The following is a 21,287-nucleotide window of genomic DNA, read 5'->3' on the forward strand; positions in this document are numbered from 1 at the left end:
GTAGTGCACTTTAGCACTACTTCAGAATTTGTTAAGAGGGAATGATCAGCATTCCCCTCATCTGCCTGGATATTAGTGATGAGTAGCACTTTCAAAAGGCATCTATTTCTCTGATACTACTGCTGCTGTGCTTGCAACTAAACTGAACTCCTAAGTCCTTCTGCAGCTTTAAGTTTGTCCATATTTCTAGTTACTTTACAACATGCCCTCTTTCAGCTTTTTTTTATATTCTTTCCACTCTGGCTTCTGGAATTTGTATAAAACCCACTGAGGGTTTTCCTTTTGAACTGAAGACATTTGGCTTGTGGAATTTCCTTTAACTGGAAGTATGTCTGAGCTTGGGTTTTATTATTTCCACAGTTTTATATTGTCCTGTTTGTTTACTCCTAAGCACAGGGAATGCTCCATTAGTCATGGGAAATCGGTATTCACCACTTTAATTTGCATTCAATTCTTTCTCTAACAGTTGAAAGAGACAAGGACTTCTCCCACCAGCGAAGGCACTACAAGGAATTTCGGTTTGACCTCACTCAAATCCCACACGGAGAAGCAGTGACAGCAGCTGAATTCCGGATATACAAAGATCGAAGCAACAGCCGGTTTGAGAACGAAACAATTCAGATTAGCATTTATCAGATCATCAAGGAGTATCCCAACAGGTACCATGTCGGCATGAACATATTATGCCTGCAGTAATGTTCCAGATTTCTATCTGAATTAGAGAGGTGATAACTGATCATAAGCGTGCCCTTGGCAAGGCATTATTGCTGTCGCTGTGGTTTGTGTTGCATTAATTCCTAGGCAACGTCAACAAAAACTGAGCAAGAACAAAACTTATCTTCAACATAATTTATTCCAGGTTTATGGAGTTGCATTTCCAGCCTCACCAAACAGTCTGCCCATATACAGAGAGGGTGAGGGTTCATGTTCTCAGTGAACAAATGGTGGATTCGTATGCATAGTGTAAGCGTCTGGATTTGGTAAATACACCATTTGCTGACACTGAGGTACTACAAGCCAAGATTCAGCTAGTTCCTTACAGGCAGATAGACTGTTCAATTTTGCTGACTTTTGAAGGTTTTTTTTTTTGCAAGCATGTTTTAGTATTCTGCAGAATGTCACTGAAAGATTGAGTCAGGCACTGCCTTTAAGATGACATACGGACACTTAACACTTGCTGCTTACAATAACTGAGAATTAAAACACATATGACATTACACATGAGCAAATCTCTGATTCTGTGTTTGCAGAACAGTGTGGGACACATTTCCAAGACTGTGCAAGAGCCGTGTAAATGACCAGATTTGACAAGGCAAAGTAGATAAATATCACAAAATTCCCATTAAAAAGTAGTAGCAATTCCAAGATGCTTCTGAAAAAAAAAATGACATGCCCTCAAAATACTGAAGTTTCTACCTAGATTGGTGAACATTTTAAAATTAAATTATTTAATGTCTTTAATGTTTGAGAAAAGCGAGAAAGAAAAGTTGTTATGAGTTAAATAAAAACTTCCCTCATCTTGGAACAGATAACACATTTCTATTCTGGCAATGTCTAGTAAAGGCAGCAGAAATGGTAGCAGAAACTTGCAAAGCATCAAATGCTCTATCATCAGGTAGCTCAAAGGCTCGGCCAGAATTCAAATCTCTTTGCTGCTCACAGAACTCTGAGCTTGCACCTTCTAGGTGAGATCTCTGACCATCAAGTTATAAACATTTTATGGCTATAAAGAGGCCTTGTTTCATGTCAATGGAGCAGAACCAACAGAAGGCAAAACACTTATCCTTCCAGAGTATCTTCTGCTTTCTTAGTACATTGTGCAGAAATAGAACAGTGCAGGATATTTTTTTTTCCTCTGTGCTTAACTTGCAAAAGTTCTGTTGTTGTAGGTTCCAAAAGAAACTTTTTGGAGGAAAGAATGAAACTGGAAGGAAAAAAATATATACATTTTTGAAGAGCATATGTCAGGGTTGGGATGTTGAAAGCTCTTTACTTGCAAAATCAACAGACATTTTTTTAAAAACAAGTGGGAAAAGTTAGTTTTCTAATCCACTTTAATGGGTTTCTTTCTTTGTATGTTGTTTTTTTTTTTTTTCATTAAGTTGCTTCTGTTTTATTTTAGAGAAGGCAAAGCCGCTTACTCCTCTGAAGCAAGACGAAACTTTAATAAGTATCTGACCTGTTAAATGACAGTTGTCCCTATGAAACAACTGAATACTCATGAATTCTCATGAATACTCATGATTTCTTTCAATATCTTATCTACACGTTTCTAAGATAGTAAAGTCACTATTTCTATTTATAAACAACATTTTAAAAATACTTATGTATTTCCATTCACTAGCCTAATAACCCCGCGTGTTGATTGGGGAGAGTACACATTCAATGACATACAGTCAATTGGCTTTTCCCTATTGTAACTAAGGAAACTTCGGACTTAGTCTAATTCATGTGTTTCCCTTCAGTCTCCACTTATATATACAGCATATGATGGCAAATGCTTTAACATGTTGGGATTGGAGAAATCCATAACCTCACAATCTCTATAGTGCTTGTATTTGAAACAAGGAACTTTTCCCACTTGCTTATCAGTATCTCTGGTCGGAAGAACTCCTAAGCATATTTTATCACTGCAATAAAGTTACATTTTTTTGCCATGGGATCCAGATTTCAGTAGCTTTAGTCATGACTTTGTCATCGCAGCTTTGTCTCAGCTTTGTCCTATATCCAGACATAAGACTTTAGTTGTAAAATTTTCAGATTTAGGTGCAAATATTTCTGTAGCTGCGGAGTGCTCCACACTCCTGCTAGTGTCATACCACAGCAGAATTTGACCCTGGCCCTCCACCTTTCTTTGCTCTGAATGGGAAATGGGGTGTCCAGTACGATTATGCAATCTGTTATGGGTTCTGCTGTGCCTTTGGGCAAGGCGGGGTCAGGGTTTATGGTTTCTGTGTTGCAGACTTTGTAGTTTCAGACATTTTTCTGTCTTTGGAGAAGCTGCTGAAATGCATGTATTGAATTCATTCGGAATTTGCTGAAATTACTGTCTTTGAGATTGAAATTTTCTGTTTGTTCTAAGGGAATATGTAAAGCATTGCCAATGGCAAGGCAACTTTTCTATTCAGCCCTGCCAATGTACTCCTACCCTGATCTTTTCTCATGACGAATGTAATCTGCTCCAACAGGCCAAATCCTTGTTCATGATCTAGTGGCAGCTAGCCACTAATTTAACTAAACCCCAAGGATTCTTCCCACATTAGGGAATCCTCAAGTGGCATTAAGATACTAGAGCAGCTTTCTGGAATGAGGCGAGAGGTGAAACAGCATTATGGGGATGGCCTGTTACATAGTAGTAGTCATGTTTCGATCTGGTCAAAATCTCTGCTGGGTTTCAAGGAATTTAAAGATGGTTTATTTCACCTTCACTTTCCTGAATGACCCAGGATCTTAGACGTTCTGGATCTTAGACGTTCTGCCCGTAACCTCTGCTGAAATTCTTGACTGTGGTAGCATTTCTGATGTAGGCAACTAATCGTCTGAGACCAGACTGTGATCAGTAAACTTAAACAGCCTCCATAAAGGTAAAGCCAATCAGCTGTGTTCTGCCTGTATATGATCACTGTTGCATTTCAGGCTATTTACGACATAATGCACTACTTTTTTATTATGTGTTGTGGACTATTTTAAAATAGAATTTCTATTTTATTTTTTTTTTAATTAGAGCCAAAATTTGCAGCTGTTTTTCATTTTAAATGTGATTTCTTTTCTTCTTTCTCTTCATAGAAAAAGGAGAATTTAAAAATTGAAAATGTTGTGAAATGTGATAAGAAATTTCAGTGACATCAGCTAATGGTAGTATACTGAATCCAGAGCAATCACTGATTTTTGATAGGCCAGGTGTTCACCCAGTATTTATATGAATTCTGAAATAAGTCATTATTTTCCTGATATGTATTTTTAATTTCTGTGGTAAATTACTGCTATATGGGCTAAAACATTGGCGCTGATCTGGAGTCTTTTTCTCTATTTTACTATCTTCTCTTGCAAATCAGTTCTAATTTCCTCTAGGTACTCACAGATAATTTTTAGTTTATTTGCCAAGTAAATGGGTACGAACAATCTGCCTGTTTGCGTCTGTCATCACAGCCAGATCCTTGCAGGAAGGTGGACGTAACAGTGCCGAAGACAGAGCGATGTGAGTTTCTACTGCCATACAAATAACATCATGCTGTGAAGAGATCCTCAGGGAGAATTTGTTCTTTATAAGGATTTCTGGGCTACCCTGTTAGTAGCATTCTGATTCAGCGCATAGATATCGTACGCACTGACTTCCGAGAACTTGTACCATTCACAGCAAAGTTTGGAGCTAAAAGAATATATATGGGAAAATAATTACGTATTCCAGGAGGAGACAATAAAAACAAGAAACCATGGCACTGTAATATTGTAATACTTTATATTCCACATAGTTCTACACTTTCCTATTAAATTTACTGAATAGTACAAGAGATATTTACAAATAACTGTCATAAAGCCTGTTGCATTCAGAATTAAACTGTTCAGTTTTAAAGTTCTGATAAAACTGCTTATTAGAGAAAAAAATGGGCATTTAAGACTCCAGAGAATACTATTTATGAGCCTGCGGTACGTTGTTAATTTCTTCAGTGCTAGAGTAGTCGGTCAGGCTCTTTTGAATTGTAAGACTGTTTTCATATTAGCTCTGGAGGGAGAAAGGTATGTTTTCTCCTTGTGTGGCCGTTCACACAGTTCTACTGGAACACAAGCCGTAAGAGCTCAGCAAACGATTATCCTGTAGAAGAAGGCAAAAAGGATGAATTTTAAAAAAGTTCCAACAATTTTCTTAAAAATAAATAAATAAATAAATAAGGATTCACTCATTGCTGCTGAGCTCTTTAGCCTGATTCTGCAACTGTTTCTCACGTACGGGCAAACGTATGCTTGTCTGAGCTCATTTGGTTTTATTTTCCCATGTGTTGAACTAACACAGTTTCAAGAGCTATACAAAATGTTTTTTCAGTATAAGAGCTTTTCAGTGCGTGTAAAGTGGTTAGTCTAGATAAAGCCATAAATTCCTACCATGTCATTGTGATTAAGCAGACTGAGAATACTGCGACAGCAACATCATAATTCTAAATTCACTTATGCACAAAGTCTGTTCTTGCCGTCTCTCTTACCTCCTTAAACGTACATTCATGCTGCCTGTAAGTTAGCGGTACAATTCCAAGGTCTGTGTAAGCCAAGTTTGCCTTGACTTGCGCAGTCCAAATGTAGAGTAAAACATTTCTTCTTGTGCACTGTTGTTTTGATTACTTTTTATGGCAGAGAAGGGAAAGGTTTATATAACAATAGACTTAAGTTTAAAAGGCACAATGGAGAAAACATTTTTTAATAATGCATGCTGCTTTGTTGAAGTGTGTAAAGTGAAACTGATGAGAGTTAAATATCTTGTTTTTAGTATCGCCGTTGCCGTAAATTATTTGTAATGCAGATGTGGTTCTGGAAGCAATTGTTTTGGGAGATATGTGAAAACAGAACAAATAAATGATCCATGCTAAACATTTAGTAACACAATTATACGAACTCCCCTGAGCAGCCCTTCTGAATTACTGGAAAATTTCATGGGAATGAATTTGAGAATATACCAGGGAACTGAGGGTTAAAATGTAATAAGTACATTACTGAATCAGTATATAATTTCCACTTTGATATATAGACTTATTTTCTAAACATCTGTATTAATATGAAATTGTCATATATTCATGTTTTGTTATATGATATCACTGCTGTCATATGTTATTGATAACAGATTCTTTTAGCCACACTATGCCTTTGAATTTTAGTTGAAATTTGAACGTGATTTTGACGTTTTTTGTCATTTACACTAGATGTTTTATAAATGTTAATCTTCCTATGACATTCTGGTGCTGAAAGATGAATTCTTTATGCACAGTCTCAATTATATATTTTGTGTATTCATACCAGGAAACTAGATTTTTTACATTTTCCAGAACTGCAGTTTTCATGTGTTGGATCATTTCAGCAAGGCATCTGAGGGGAATACCTGTATTATACTTCACAATTATGTGTTGGCTACAGCATACGCTGTGCTGTGTCATGATGAGGATGTGTCGAAGGATTATTCATTTGGACTGGAGAAAGTTATTGTCAGCAAGGAAGTTAAGGAAAAAAAATAGTAATATTTGAATGTCATAACTCTCTATTTTCTTTAACTTAGGGATGCAGACTTGTTTTTGTTAGACACAAGAAAGGCTCAAGCGTCTGATGTGGGCTGGTTTGTGTTTGACATTACTGTGACCAGCAATCACTGGGTGATTAATCCACAGAACAATCTGGGCTTGCAGCTCTGCGCGGAAACAGGAGACGGTAAGACCGTGACTATAGCTCGTAGCTCCGTATATGCTCTTGTTATCCTCTTGCTGTGAACCTCTTCTGGATTGGTGTTTTTCAACTCTACTGGGTGGCAATTCATGGCGGGTTTATGAATGAAGAACACAGTCTTGTCCTGATGTAGTCATGATCTGGAAACTATTTCTTGTTCTTAATTTTATAGAATATAGCAATTATAAAGCTAACTGAAACTAGTCAAATTAAATGAAATTTGGGATAAAAGCTCTTACATAAAAAATTAGGTTTGATTTTAATGTTCTTGCATTGATGATTACCTACATACAGTCAGAAAGTTGAAGAAGATTTAGGGAATTTTTGGTTTATTAAGCTTCTAAAGATCTTTCTGAGGTGAAGTATGGAGAAAGCTATAAAACAGCTACAGGACCGGAGTGACTTCCTTGCCACTAATACTGACATTGGAAAAAGATTAATAATAGGGTAATATGGAAATTGATTTTCTATCTTTCAAAAAATTTTTTATTTCAAAACATTTTTACCCTGAAATGTGTCAATATTTTAAAATTTTTAACATTTTAATTAGCTAAAAAGTAGAAAGAATCTATTAAGTCTGAATAATAGCCATGATATTTAAAGAACAATTTACTAGACTACTATATTATTCATGGTTATGCTGTTTATTAAAAAGTGAAAATGCATCTCAATGCAAAATAATATTTTAGAAATGTTCTTTCTTAGATTTCTTTAGAAACTAATAAAAAGAGAATTATGTGCAATTTTTTTTCTGTGATGGTTCACTTAATCTGCACTACTTTACAAGCAAACTTTCAGATTTAGCTTTCTTGTCGAAAAGCTTTTTATGCCAGAGGTCAGGGGATCTGTGATGCTAGCTAATCTAAGCCTTAGATATTAATATTAATGAGTAGCAGAAGAAACCCTGGTGTAAGAATTAATATATTTTTTGTCTTCTTTCTTTGTTCTGGCTACGTTTTCTCATTGGTTTTGATCTTCATTCTCCCTCAGGCTCAGCTGGGCTGTGATCAAAGTCTCTCAGAATTTTCCGGCAAGTGCTTTGCCTGCCGGAGAGTTATGCAAAAACCTGCCATGGCCCTGGAGTCCTCCATTAGGCACAATGTTCAGAAAGGCTTGAATCAAGGTGGCCAATTTCACTTAAAATTGCGCAGAAAGTTCAGATACAGCCAGCGGAAAAGGAAGACATTGATCCTAAGTAGGCCGCCATACTGTTGCTGCATTCAACATGTCTTCAAATGCCCCGCACCTGGCTGCGGGCTGTGTGGGGAGCCAGCCTGGTTTGGTTAAGGCCAGATTTAAACCCTTAAAATTTTGGAGAGGTGACACTTCCGTCAGGCATCCAAATGAGGTGGATTGGCTCCCGGCCAGTTTTCCTGCTCCAGAATAAACTCCATCCATGATTTTCTTTTCTTTTTTTTTATTTCTTCCAGGAGATTCAAATACAGAAATTCTTGAAAATTAAATATCCATGAAAGGTACTTATTAAGAAATCCTGGAACTAGCAATTTGTTGATTCTAGCCTCAAACTTATATTCCCTCAGTAAACAGCAGGAAAGTTTGTACAGTTAAAAGAAACCTTTAGGTTAATACACTGAAGAAATTGTAAAAGAACGGTTTATATAAATATTTCCCCTGTCTTACTCCCAAGATCAGAAAGGTGATAGATAATTTTCTATTTTAAATACCAACGTCACAGGCAGGTTTAGCTTCTTCACCTTGCTCATTTTAATTTCTCAACACAGCTGCTGAAGAGAGGAGGGAATTCCCCTTTCCTCACTTTCTGTTCCCCTTTTAGTTTATTCATGCAAGAAGACTGCCCTTCTAGGGACTAAAGTTTTCAAAGCTATTGGGAAGACCTGTGCTATACCACTTCAGCTTAGCAAAAGGAAAATCATCCTTTTATGCTCTTACAATTTTCTTCTTAAAACTTAGATTATTTTTATTGGGTTGCTGTTACTTCTGGAAACTATTAGAAACACCAGCAGTTGAATGACATGTTTGTGTACAGAAAAAACATGAATTTTTATACTTGGTATGCAGTGGACTCTGCAACCCAGGGAACCCCACCCACCTTTCCTCCAACCACTTCTCTTTGAATGCCCAAGGGAGTGATCAAAAGCAATGGGAAAACCTGCCATTGGCTTGGAGGAACTTCAGGCCATGAGGATCTGAGGCACCTTTCTTCCTGCCCTCAGCTGTCTATAGAGTTTATGGAAGGTACAGGAATTGTGTCCCTATAACTGGAGAGATATTTATGATAAGACCTGGAACATGAACCTTTTTGTTGCAACAGACCATTAAACTAAATACTAAATTGGATTCCATTAAGTCAGAGGATTCATGTTTGGTGTATTCACTGGGGCACGTCTGTAAATACGTACTCATTTTTTCAGATTTATTCATAGAGCACTTTTAAAATAGGGAAACAGTAATTACTGAGACTCCAGGGCGCTACTATATTGTTATCATTATCATTAATAATAATCTTTCTTATAGTTGTCTTTCAATGACATTTAAGCAATTACTTGTAGAGATACATTTCTTTGATGCAAGTTACATCCCTGAAGAAGGTACATCAATAATAATAATGTCTAAATGAGGAATTAAAAAAAAATAATAGCTATTTAATACAACAGTGTGATTAAACAAAAAACAACAAAAAACCCACAAACCCTTGGAGAATGTCTGGTTGTTGTAATTCATATTTTTTTCCTTTTAAAAATGCTGAAAAAGTACAAAAAGCCACATGACATCGGAATGCATTTTCTTTTTTTCTTTGAGACAGTATTTGGTATCATACGCACCATTTTAGCATGGAATGTAGACTTTTTCTCTTAATGGGACATTTTATTTTGAACAGTAAGAATAAAGGTTTGCATGACACATATGGAAGCTGTCAACATATAATGCACTGTTTCCCTGGGGCTGTGGTAAATTAAGGATCAGGTTTTTTTGATTCTCTTTTTTAATGTCTCCTCAACATTCTGCAGCATCTCCTTTGGCTGGTTCCCTCCTTTTGACACCGAAACTCTCCATGGTGTTTAAAATGAGAGGTGATCATTTTCACACTGATGGAAATGCGGGTGTTAGATGAATTACAGCATAAAGTCAATGCAGATGCAGAAACAATTTGAAAGCTCTATGTGACGCTTTTTTCTCTATGTATACCATATGCCTCCTAAGACTTAAAACATGTTCCAGTGAATCAGCACCTTTCTATTAACATTTTTATAATTAGACATCACTTCTAATGGAGGAGTACAAAAGCTGCAGGAGTCTTCCTGTTGCCATTTCTCTCATTGCTGAGGAGAACTTAGCATTGCCTGTGGAAAATGGGAAAGGAAGAAAGAGTGTAACAGTGACACGGATCTCAATACAACATTCTGGGTAACAATAGGCATGTATTTCTGTGCCTTTTCCTGAATCACTGTGCCTTATACTTTGTCAGGCTGTGCATCACATGGGAGAAACTGGGACTTTCCTTGAGAAGTCCAAGTTGATTAAGATGACTTCTATCAACATGTAATCCTATAGCAAGTTTCCTTAGGCTTTCTTGCTGTTTGAGGTAGGCAGGAAACAACAATCCTCAGCTCCCTGACTCAGCCTCTTCAGGTATTTATTTTTTCCTCAGAACAAAGAGAAACTAGAACAAAAATAGGTTTCTTGATTCAAATGAAGTCTGGGGCAAGACAAGTCTTTCTCCAGTGCATATTTGGGTATTCTACTACATGTTTCCTGTGGAAGGGGGTTTGGCTCCTACTCCTGCAGGAAATACTCCAGCAATAATAGGGGAGATGCTAGAGACATATTTTTTTATCATCTCATCTGAGGCTGGGCCTTTCAAGATCCTATCTTCTGTGAAACCTTCAGAGAGGCAGCATGAACAAATTGCTTTCAACCAATAGCAAGCTATGCCAGCACCCTGGCTTTTTCAGGTAGTAGGCTGCTTACTTTCACACTGGCCTTGGCATTACTTTTACAACATTCAACATTATCAGTCTCATCCCACAGTTGCCCCAGGTCAGTCTTGGCACCTACCCACATGACCACAGTAGCTGGCAGGTCTTCCAGAGGACGCTGTTGTGTTGTTACACTCAAGTCCCTTAGTGGAACTGATATTTACAAGGCAAAACATCAGAGTGATTTAACCTTCATTAGTGTCCTTACAGTGGGGGAATTTAGGATATATATATATATATATATATATATATATATATATATATATATATATGGAGTTTGGCAGGCAATAGCTCTGCCTAAATTCTGAGCCATCTGGAAGCCATATAGCCATGTTAGCACAGCACTGAACCCAAGCTAATATATCCTGCCCCTCAGCAGGTTTTATTAGCTTGGGCTCGAGCACTGCCTAAGTACAGCTACATGAGTTCTGGTTCAGAGCTGACTTTGGCCAAAGTTATAAGAGTAAATTAAACATGCTCGGGAATACTGTGGGGCACTGAGCTCTGCTGGTGTAAAATGAGCCAGAGAGATGACTCTCTTAGACTCCAAAACAGGGTAACTACATGGCAGTTGCCCCTGGGAGAGCCTGGGGACAGTGCCACGAGGACAGTGGGACAGCTGATACGGGCCACAAGTACGCAGCAGCACCCTGACACTCAAGCAGAATGGATAGTCCATCTCCAGTACCTCCAGTACAGGAGGCGAGCCTGGACACCCCGTAACTTAATCCAGTAAGTGTAAACTATGTTTCCAGCTGGGTCAGAAATACCATGAGCATCTGCTTGTAACAGGCAATGTGACCATCCCATGTTAGTATGGGCATGCTTACTGGAAGCAGGAGTGTTGAAGAGGTGGGACAGGCCCCCGCTCCTCCTGCAGCCAACAGTGCATACTGGTCTGATCCTGTTGGCATAGCTATGCAACAATCCTCCACCAGCCTCCACAATCAGATGAAGGATACATGTGCTTCTAAGCACCAGTAGTTGGGTTAATAATTAGTGTTGGTCCTCAGATTCATTTAGAATGTTTTTCAACTTTTTATTCTTTGGTGAATGACCAATTAATTTAGTCTCTCCTTGTTTTATTGTCTTGCTGAACATATTTTTAACCGCAGAAAACCCCTTGGACTCCTACAGAGGGTTCACAGTTTAAGTACATTAAATTGAAAGGATATATCAAGTACTTAGGAAACATATTTGTGTATGATTACTTCCGATTTTTTGCATAAGCATACACAGTACTGCCACATTTTGCAGCATATCATGGTTCGTAACATGTTCACAAATAATCCCACTTGCTTTCTTCAAGAGCTTTATGAATTATCAAAATCAACACAAAAAGGTATGGAAGATTCCTTCAAATAAACAGAATAAAACTAACATTTTAAAGATTTTAGTACCAAAAGCAGGATCTTTAGTTTTGACTAAAGCTGAGAAGCCTAGGAAATCCACAGCAGACCATCCAAGACCACCTATTTTTCAGAATTCCTTAAAGAGTTCAGGGAGCAGAGAAGTCTATAAAACACATGAATCTTGTTTCAAAAGCTGTATTTTACATCCATATAGATAAATGTTTCCACCAAAAGGAAAAATTTGCCTAACAGTTTACAGAGATAATACAGTAGAGATGGTATAAAATACTTTAGAGTTGGAGTATTGGGGATACCTTCCTTATAAATGGGCCATCATACTTATGTTGTTAGCTTTTATCTTTTTAAGATAAATCTTCATTTAAGCTATTTTATAGCCAATCCCTACCTCTATTCTTCTGATTCTGTGAAATCTCATTGCTCTCAAGAGCACTGTTCAGGCATGAGAAATCAAGCAAGTTTCTGTCTAATTTTGAAAACTACCTCATGATCTTTCCGACTCAGAGCCTCAGGAGAGTTTTTGCTCAAATATCAGATGTTATTGGATCCTGTATACTCAGAGTCTTTCTCCGAGAGGCCTTCCCCTATCCTTATTGCAGAGATCACTCTCTACAAGAAGTAAACCATAGATGTGACATTGGAATGCTTTTGTTGTTTGGTTTTGGATTTTTTTCTAGCAGATCAGAAATGAATTCCCAGCATCACTGAAGTTCTCAATTCTGTCTACAGATATGTAACATTATTACCAAAATAACTACTGTGACCTAGAAGCAGTGGTTAATCTGTAAAATGTGTTTTGTGGCTTGTTGAACACTTTTGAAAGTAAATAAGTGCTTGTTTTTCATAACAAAATGAGTGGTTTGTTGCAGTTCTATGACTCAGGACAAAATAATGGATCTTGGACTTACTCATTGTCCTGTGCTGCCAGTGTAAATCTGGCCAAGATGCATAATGGCTGAAAGCTCTTGCAAAATTAGTGTCTGCTAAGTGCCTTACATAAAATATATACTGCCTGAGGAAAGAGAGCCAGGTCACAAATCTCACCACTGTCACTGGCATCCACACTGGTGATCTCAGAAAAAGTCAGGATTTTGAATGTCATGAAGAACGTGGTGATCTCTCCAGGTCAGGATTCCAAGACAGATTGTTTTTGAAAACTTGAAGTGTTCTTGCAATTCTGTTTGAAGAAGCTGGGGGGAAAATGAATTTTTAAGATGGAACTCAGTCAGTTTACTAAAGGAGTTGTATGCTGCAACTGCATGTGACAGCAGAAAACTACACACAGGAGTCACACAGCAAATCACTCCAGATGTTGATCCTGCAGGTAAAAAAAACTTATGAAATTGTCAGGATTGTTGAGGAAGTACCTTTAAAGCTGATTTTTTTGAAGCAGCTATTCCGTTATTATAAGGGGTCATAATGTTAAAAGGCAAATAATATTCATTCAGTTCAGTTACTCAGCCTGGAACTTCTATACAACCTTTCCTGTAAACTGCTAAGGGCACTTTACTATCAAATAGAATAAATGCCAAAATTAAGTTTAAATGCCAAGTTAAACAAACACATCTTGCCAAGGACTCAAAATCATATGAATAAGGACTAAGGAGTTCAGCAGATTTGGGACACAGTGCTTTAAATGAGTTTTTAGTCTCCAATATACCTGTCAATATGGAGAAGAGACAATAAATTCTTATAGCAAGATTGAGAACCACATGCCAGAATGTGAGGAATATGAAGGCTCTGGACTGTCCCTGCATGAAATTTATCAGTTGCACTTATTTATTTTTGCTAGGTGTAGTGCAAGTGCAGTGGCTAGGTTCAGTAAAGTTGACTGCTGGTTGTTTACAAAGTGTCTACAGGCAAAAAAAAAAGATCATTGTAATTGTTCAGATTAAAAGTATGATAGAAGTATAAAAGAAAATCATTTTGGAATGCTTGGAGATATTTGATTCTTTGGAAACACCTGATTAGCAGAGATATACTTTGCCTATTTGGTTTTACCAGCTGAGTGAAGCCATCAGGGAAGATATGTGTCTGCGCAAACCACTCAGTTGATTTTAGAAAATACTGGACAAATATTCCAGTATGGAACAACTGTGCTGGAAACACTTCAATTTCTAGTTATCCTTGAAGCCAAGAGAAAGATTTTCCAAATGTTTCTAGAAGTGATAGACTAAAACCACTTACCAAAAATGAAGTCCATCAATGCTTCTTGCTACAAAGACCAGTTCAAGTTAGGATAAGACTTTTTTACAGTATTTTGAAATCCATGCTACAGAGAAAGGTGCATTCTACAAGGGTATGGCTTGGAGATGGAGCTCCTGCTATGGCAGAGCTCTTGGTGCTTTTCAGAGTTGGGATACTTCAAAATATCCCCTCTTCAGAAATAGACAAAGCTTTTTGTTCTTAGCCTGATCAAGATCTCCCCAGTGTCCCACCTACACACTTTTTTTCGTTGTTTTTTTTTTTTTTTCTTTTCTTTAAGTTAAGGATAGATGTTCCGTAAATGCAAACTTTCTTTTGCACAGAAGCTACCTAAAATGAGACAACATATGTGGTTTACATTTCCAAACCAAACAGTTCAGAGATCCTTCTTGGAAGAAATATAATGTCTCGAGGGCAGTGTATATTTTGATTGCTTTGTCTTCTGAAAGTTAGAGTTAAGCTAAGGTATATGATAAACTGAGAGAGAAAAGTTTAATGACAAACTCACTGAAGTCAATACAAGTTTTCCTTTTGACTTCACTAGGAGCAGATTCAGTACATACACTATTCATGAAGTGAAAAAAATGGGTCCTAAAAACTCTGGCTGGCTGCTTAAAAGATCAAGCAAATAAGAGAATAAAGTCACATAAACTGTTTCTCTGTGTAAAAAGGCTGTGGGTTACAGGCTTAATTTTTTATGGTATATCTCTATACGCTGAATAACTAAGTAAGCCCTAACTTGTGGAATCTTAATAGCCATCTCATTGCTGAAGTCTAAAGGAAACCCAGAGGAAACTTAATAATATTAAAAGTTGTTTTAAAGGGAGTTCACATTGGTTTGAAGGATATTTTGCTTCGCACACAATATCCACCATTGTAAATTCAGAGAACCTAGATTTAAATTCGGAAAACCTACACAGATCTTTATAGCCCTCAGTATATAAATCTAATAGTATTCTTAAAATGTCCACCAGTGAGGTATTAATCTCTTAGAGATAAAATTAAAATTCTGAAAGTCACTGGAACAAAAAATAAAGAAAAATAATATAAATATTCCCTTTAGAAATGAGGGGAAACTTGGAACTTTGTGGTACAAGGTTGGTTTGTCCATGAGTTGCAATGAATAGAGAATAGTCTGTACAGTTTTTCATATCTGACTTGCGACAGAAGATCTGAACTTATAGAAATTAATGTTGCCGAATTATTTAATAGTTACGTAAATAAATACATGAAAAAAATTAAAGAAACACAAGGCTAAAAAGCCATTTAAAATGAAATCAGAAGCTTCAACAAATATATTTTTCCCTTGCAGTCAGAAAAGTAATTATCAAAATTGTTCAGAATATGTTGCCAATTACTCTACTCCATAACTGCTAACTTTCTCAGTTCTTCTCCTGCCTTTGCTGGGCTCTCTGTCACTGGAAACATCTTAAACCAATTTAAAGTGCTACACCTGAATAAACATGTTGTAAAAGTGTTTATGTATTGAAGTGGGTCAGTTCAAGGTATGGTATTTGGCTAGAACTTCTAATTTCTCTTTTTACTGCAAAAAGGCTGCCAGAAGGAGGAAGTCTGAGCTGAATTAATACATTTGTTACAGTGGAAGTAGAATGGAAACTACTTTAACCACAAATCAAACTGCCTCTTTCATTTACGCCAGTGATAGAGTTTTTCTAAGAAATATAGACTCTGGCGTACAGCCACTGTACGTTTGTGTTTGAAAAGGAAACCTATATGCTTATTTCTGTAAGGCTGATTCCTATGCTTATTTGTAAGTTCTTTTTCAGGGTGAAGGAGCTAACAGTGTTATAGGTTTGTGGGGCAGATGCTCCTTTGTTGTCCATGTGACAACCTTTCCAGGCAGCTTAGCAGAGTTCCCAGTATAGTGATACTGTGCGGGCGGTGCCAGTGCCCGCACCTCCCCATTTAAAAAACCTCCGTGTCCCCCACCCAGCACAGCTGCACAGCTTCACATGACACTGTCTCATTTTCTGATGGTTGAAGGGCTCTGCATAATACACATATGCACAAAAGCATTTATGCTGCCAAAATAAATTCTGTTAAGAGCAAGGGTTTATTTGCTAAAATGTCACTGATGCAATTTCAGTGAGTTGTTTTGCTTTCTTTTCTTTTACGGAGGTTCAGATCCTATAATATACTGAGGTTACCACACAGTCCTGGCTGAACAAATATTTTAAAGAAATATGCACATCTCTCGGGAACAGAACCAGAGTCAATAATGTCCATATTTCAAATCCTGTTCTCTGGAGTGACTGAACTCCTTCCTACCTTTACTACTGAATGAACATCAGTTTGAGTAACACTGTACGATATTTGTTTTTAAAGTAGAGGTATATTTATTATCCACACTTCTCTTTGCTGCATACTTGCTTTGGGGATATAGGGTTTCACATCTGACACCCAAGTGATGCAAAAACTAGATGACTGCATTACATTATCCTTTTGGTAGCCTATAGACTTTAATGGGCCTCATTATTTTTTTACTTCTATAGATGTGTACAAGAGACTGATGTATTGAATAAGATACATAGTGTACAGAGACTACAATTTTATGCAATGACAAACTACTTGGAAAGCAGTTGAATTGTTGAATTTTTTGCCTTTTAAGTTTTCTTCAGCAAAAGGAGGTCAGGATTTCTTGTTGTGTAACTTCAGGATTGTGGACAAAATTCTTATCGTGCTTCAGTCAGAGGTGGAACTCCCACTATGGCTTCAGGAGGGGCAGAACCACACCTCATGTATGCAACTTACAATTTCCATTGCTTTATAGGTCGAAGTATCAATGTTAAATCTGCTGGCCTGGTTGGAAGGCATGGGCCTCAGTCAAAACAGCCATTCATGGTTGCGTTCTTCAAGGCAAGCGAAGTGCTTTTCCGTTCTGTCCGAGCAGCCAACAATAAAAGGAAAAACCAGAACCGCAACAAATCCAGTAGTCATCAGGAGTCTTCTAGGATGCCAAGTGTTGGGGGTAAGACAAAGCTACTAGTCTCTGATTTACTAGTCTCTTTACAGTAGTTATGGCACTTGCTCAAATGCGGTGGAGTCACAGCTGCTCATTGGCTGAACTGCTGGAAACTGTTCCTGCTCTATTTCTGTCTGTCTCCACAGCTTTGCTTAAACCTCTTTTGTTATGACAGCCGTGAGCATGATCTAGCTTGTGTGAGTCAGTTCACCTGCATGTATCATGGGCTCTTGACAATGTATTTTGGAAAAGTCTGTATACGAGCTTGAAACTTGTCCTGTGTAGCAGGCAGCTGGATGAGATCCTTGCTGCACGTGAAAATGAGGCAGAGAGCGGGCTGTCCCCCAACTACTTCGCCAGAACAGAAGTAGTAGTTCTTCATTAGAGTCCAGAATAAATTATGTTCCAATTCTTTCCTGAAATGCTCTTTTCATCTAGATAGTAAAGTCACTTTTTAAATATTCTATCTTTTGACCAAATAACTCCGCTTTTCAGGGACAGGATGTGAAAATGTGTCTTTGTAGAAGTGTGGCAGATCTAGTACCAGTTATCAAAACCTCAATGCAGATGCAATTCTTAAGCTCCATCTATAAGCAAGCAAATTAGTATCTTGCTGTGGAAAGAATTCAGCCTTGGAGTGAAACTCAACTATTTGTGAACATTAATTATGAACATTATGCACTACTTTAGCCCATCTCAAAACCTCAAAAACAAATGGCAGATTAGAGACTCCTTTCATGTAATGTGTAAGCCCTTCCCCGATCTTCTGTCCAAGGATAACAGCCTTAACAACCACAAACTGCTATTAAACTGGTAAGGAAATCATAGAAATCACTTCAATAATCTATCTTTCACGAGTAAATCACAAGGTTTACCTAGTGATCTACTGGAACTAAATAAGTTTAAAATGAATATTAAAATATATTCTGAAATATTCTGACTTGGAACATAGTGATTTCTGAAATACATGATATAGAGGGATGCATGTGTTCCCTTTGATGATCCTAGGTTTTGTAAAGTCCCTGACATTTGTAAAGGCACCAGGGACATCTGTTTACAACAACAATTGTGTTTTTGTTGTTATTTACCTGCTGATTTACCTCTTCATGCAAGACATAGTTAAAGTAAATGACACATGGATGAGCAAAAGTTACCATGTGTTATAGGTCATTGTTTCCACATGTATTCCACAACCTAATATCTACTGCATCTTAGTCAGACTTCCACAGCGAAAAATGCAGCTAGATGTTATACAGCCAAAGCCAGATAGATACGCTGCCATTTAGATGTCACAGAGTTCAATTATATTTTTCTTTGCATGCTAATCCCAAATTTACTTTGGCCCTTCCTTTTCTCTTCACTTTTCTCCTTTTTCTCTCCATCTTCTTCTGTTTTTTTTTTTGTTGTTGTTTTTGTTTTTGTTTTTCTCTCTTCTTTTTGGCCCTTTCCTTTTTCCCCTTTGCCTTTTGTCTTTTTTATCTCCTTTCTTTTGCATGTTTCTGGACTCAAGCAAGTAGCTTTACTAGAGTCTCAGCACATCAAAAAGGATAGCCCTTCTAGGCAGCTCAGTTCTTCCCTTCCACTGGAAAACACGTTTTTGAAGTATTCATGAGGATATACACAAACGCAATATGGAGAAAATAAAATCTACATGCATCAGTTACTCTAGTAGCTGGGCAGACGTTCACAGATTTGGCATCAGGATCCTCCTACTACTAAAATCTTCAAGGGAACATGAGCACTATGTAGCGCATTCAGACTGCGCCTGCCTGCTATGCACAAAGGATTAAAGTGTTTATTACTTACCCGGTTATACTGTGGTTGAGCTGCAGTTTGAAGGAAAAAAAATAAATCAAAACAATGAAAATTTTTTCCCAAAGTACTTCATAAACTCTACCTTGAAACAAAGTCTGGCTTTCTTTTCCTCTTTTGAATGTTACCTAAATTGAATTACTGTGGAATTAGGCAATAGAAAATATCCATATTTAAATAATTAATGATGATTCACACTATGAAGTTTCACAGTAAACCTACATAATATTTTGTCATAATGCAGTGAGATGATAGCAAAAAACAATGCCTAACTGTGCATTTCCTGAGTTTTATTGATTGATGTCACATTAAGAATGCTGTACTTTATGATAGTGTGTGTGTATATATATATATTTATATATCTATATATGCATACACACACACATAGTTTACATTTTTGTTTTCCTTGGGGGAAAAAAAAAATCTTTGAAATTCTTTTATTTTGCCCTCCTTCCACAGCTCCTGCATCACAGGGCTTTGGACTATAACTACAATCCCCAGAGAGCATGGGAATAATGCTTCTTAGCCACAATACCTACAGTTTTGATTCTTGACAGAATAAGCATATGGACTTTGAAGTTGCAGTATGTGAAATTGGATCACTGGCATCAGAACTTAGTATAAATGTCACATTTGATACCTACATGCAATTTTACATTACACACAACTTGTATGAAAGATAGAAGTCAAGGAAGGGATATACATTTGCCTAAGTTTAACTTTCTTCTTATGTGTATGGATTAGACAGTTTGTGGACTCATGTCTTCATATTAATTGGAGACCATCGTATCAGGTAAGCTGGTGTGACTACTCACCCCTGATTAACCTGTATTTGAGTAATTCAGACAATCACTACTTTTAAACACTGATGCACATATTTATTATTCAGTCTCTCTCCTTTAACTGTAGGAAGTTCTGCTACATTCTGATACTAAAACTTCCATATTTATTCTTAAATATGGAAATGTTATGACTGAGAGAACCTGCAAAAGCACAACTTTCAGCTTTCATTAGTTGGTCCACTCAGGTTGTATATAAAAACATACTATGACTTTCCTGACTGCTTCATATGCATAACTTTCCCTAATTTTTCAGTCAGAGCATTCTATATGACTGAAATTAAAGTTCTTATTTATGTTTGAAACATAAAAACTCAATATTTACTTCCTACAAGCACTGATATTAGTCAAAATCAGTATACAGATCCTTGTAAAAAGTGATAAGTGAAATACAGTTGAAATGTTTTCACTTAAAGCTCCTTTGCACGCCCCTACTTTCACCTTACTGCTAATGTATGCGAGGAGCAAACTAGACTATTATGGGCAACTCACCACAAGGAATGATCAAGAGTCCTTAAACTAAAAGCATATAGCTTTTTGAAAACTCTTAACATCTTAGAGTGTCCTGCCTTGCTTCCAGTGGCTATTCCAGAAAGACACAGAACTTCTACAGGATGTGGGCATATATTTTGACTCTATGTACCATGGGGCAACTGTGAATATGTGACACGGCAGCAGGTAACTAACTACTTGTGGAGAACTGAGCTGAAACTTTAATGCCTGTTATTGAGAATCAGTCCATTAAGAGCTAGAGAAATGTTGTAGGAAAAAAAATAGTATTTATCATTAAAGAGTATTTGGGTATAATAGCTTAGAAAGCCTAATTTACCACCCATGATGATACTACAACAAATTATTTAGTATTGCAAATGTTTATGTCTTGACTTGTGAACAGCTTTTGATACTATCTCACTAGATATTCTGGGGCCCAGGTGCATTCAATAGAAGTGTGGTAGAAAAGAAAGAAAGAAAGAGAGAAAGAGAAGAAAAAAAGAGAAAGAAAGAGAGAAAAAAGAAAGAGAAAGAGAAAGAGAAAGAGAGAGAGAGAAAGAGAAAGAAAGAAAGAAAGAAAGAAAGAAAGAAAGAAAGAAAGAAGAAAGAAAGAAAAGAAAGAAAGAAAGAAAGAAAGAAAGAAAGAAAGAAAGAAAGAAAGAAAGGAAAGAAGGAAGGAAGGAAGGAAGGAAGGAAGAGGAAGGAAGGAAGGAAGGAAGGAAGGAAGGAAGGAAGGAAGGAAGGAAGGAAGGAAGGAAGAGAAGGAAGGAAGGAAGGAAGGAAGAAGGAAAGGAAGGAAAGAAGGAAAGGAAGGAAGAAAGAAGAAGGAAGAGAAGAAGGAAGAAAAGGAAAGAAAGAAAGAAAGAAAGAAAGAAAAGAAAGAAAGAAGAAGAAGAGAAAGAAAGAAAGAAAGAAAGAAAAGAAAGAAGAAAAGAAGAAGAAAGAAGAAAGAAAGAAAGAAAGAAAGAAAGAAAGAAGAAAGAAAGAAAGAAAGAAAGAAAGGAAAGAAGAAGAAGAAGGAAGAAGAAGGAAGAAGGAAGGAAGGAAGGGAAGGAAGGAAGGAAGGAAGGAAGGAAGGAAGGAAGGAAGGAAGGAAGGAAGGAAGAAGGAAGAAGGAAGGAAGGAAGAAGAGGAAGGAAGAAGAAAGGAAGGAAGGAAAAGAAAGGAAGGAAGGAAGAGAAAGAAAGAGAAAGAAAAAAAGAAA

General features: G+C 37.1%; 1 protein-coding gene across 2 annotated transcripts in view; it reads left to right on the forward strand.

The window, feature by feature from the left end:
• Positions 1-21,287, forward strand: part of BMP5 (bone morphogenetic protein 5) — a 53,085-nt gene that overhangs the window by 23,241 nt on the left and 8,557 nt on the right. For both annotated transcript variants that reach the window (XM_085217885.1, XM_085217886.1), the window contains 3 exons: positions 467-659; positions 6,260-6,408; positions 16,749-16,946. In XM_085217885.1, the coding sequence (XP_085074011.1) occupies positions 467-659; positions 6,260-6,408; positions 16,749-16,946 (540 nt within the window). The remainder of the gene's footprint in view (positions 1-466; positions 660-6,259; positions 6,409-16,748; positions 16,947-21,287) is intronic.

The sequence above is a fragment of the Meleagris gallopavo genome, chromosome 2 (assembly GCF_905368555.1).
Source record: "Meleagris gallopavo chromosome 2, MGAL_WU_HG_1.1, whole genome shotgun sequence".
Lineage (NCBI taxonomy): Eukaryota > Metazoa > Chordata > Aves > Galliformes > Phasianidae > Meleagris > Meleagris gallopavo.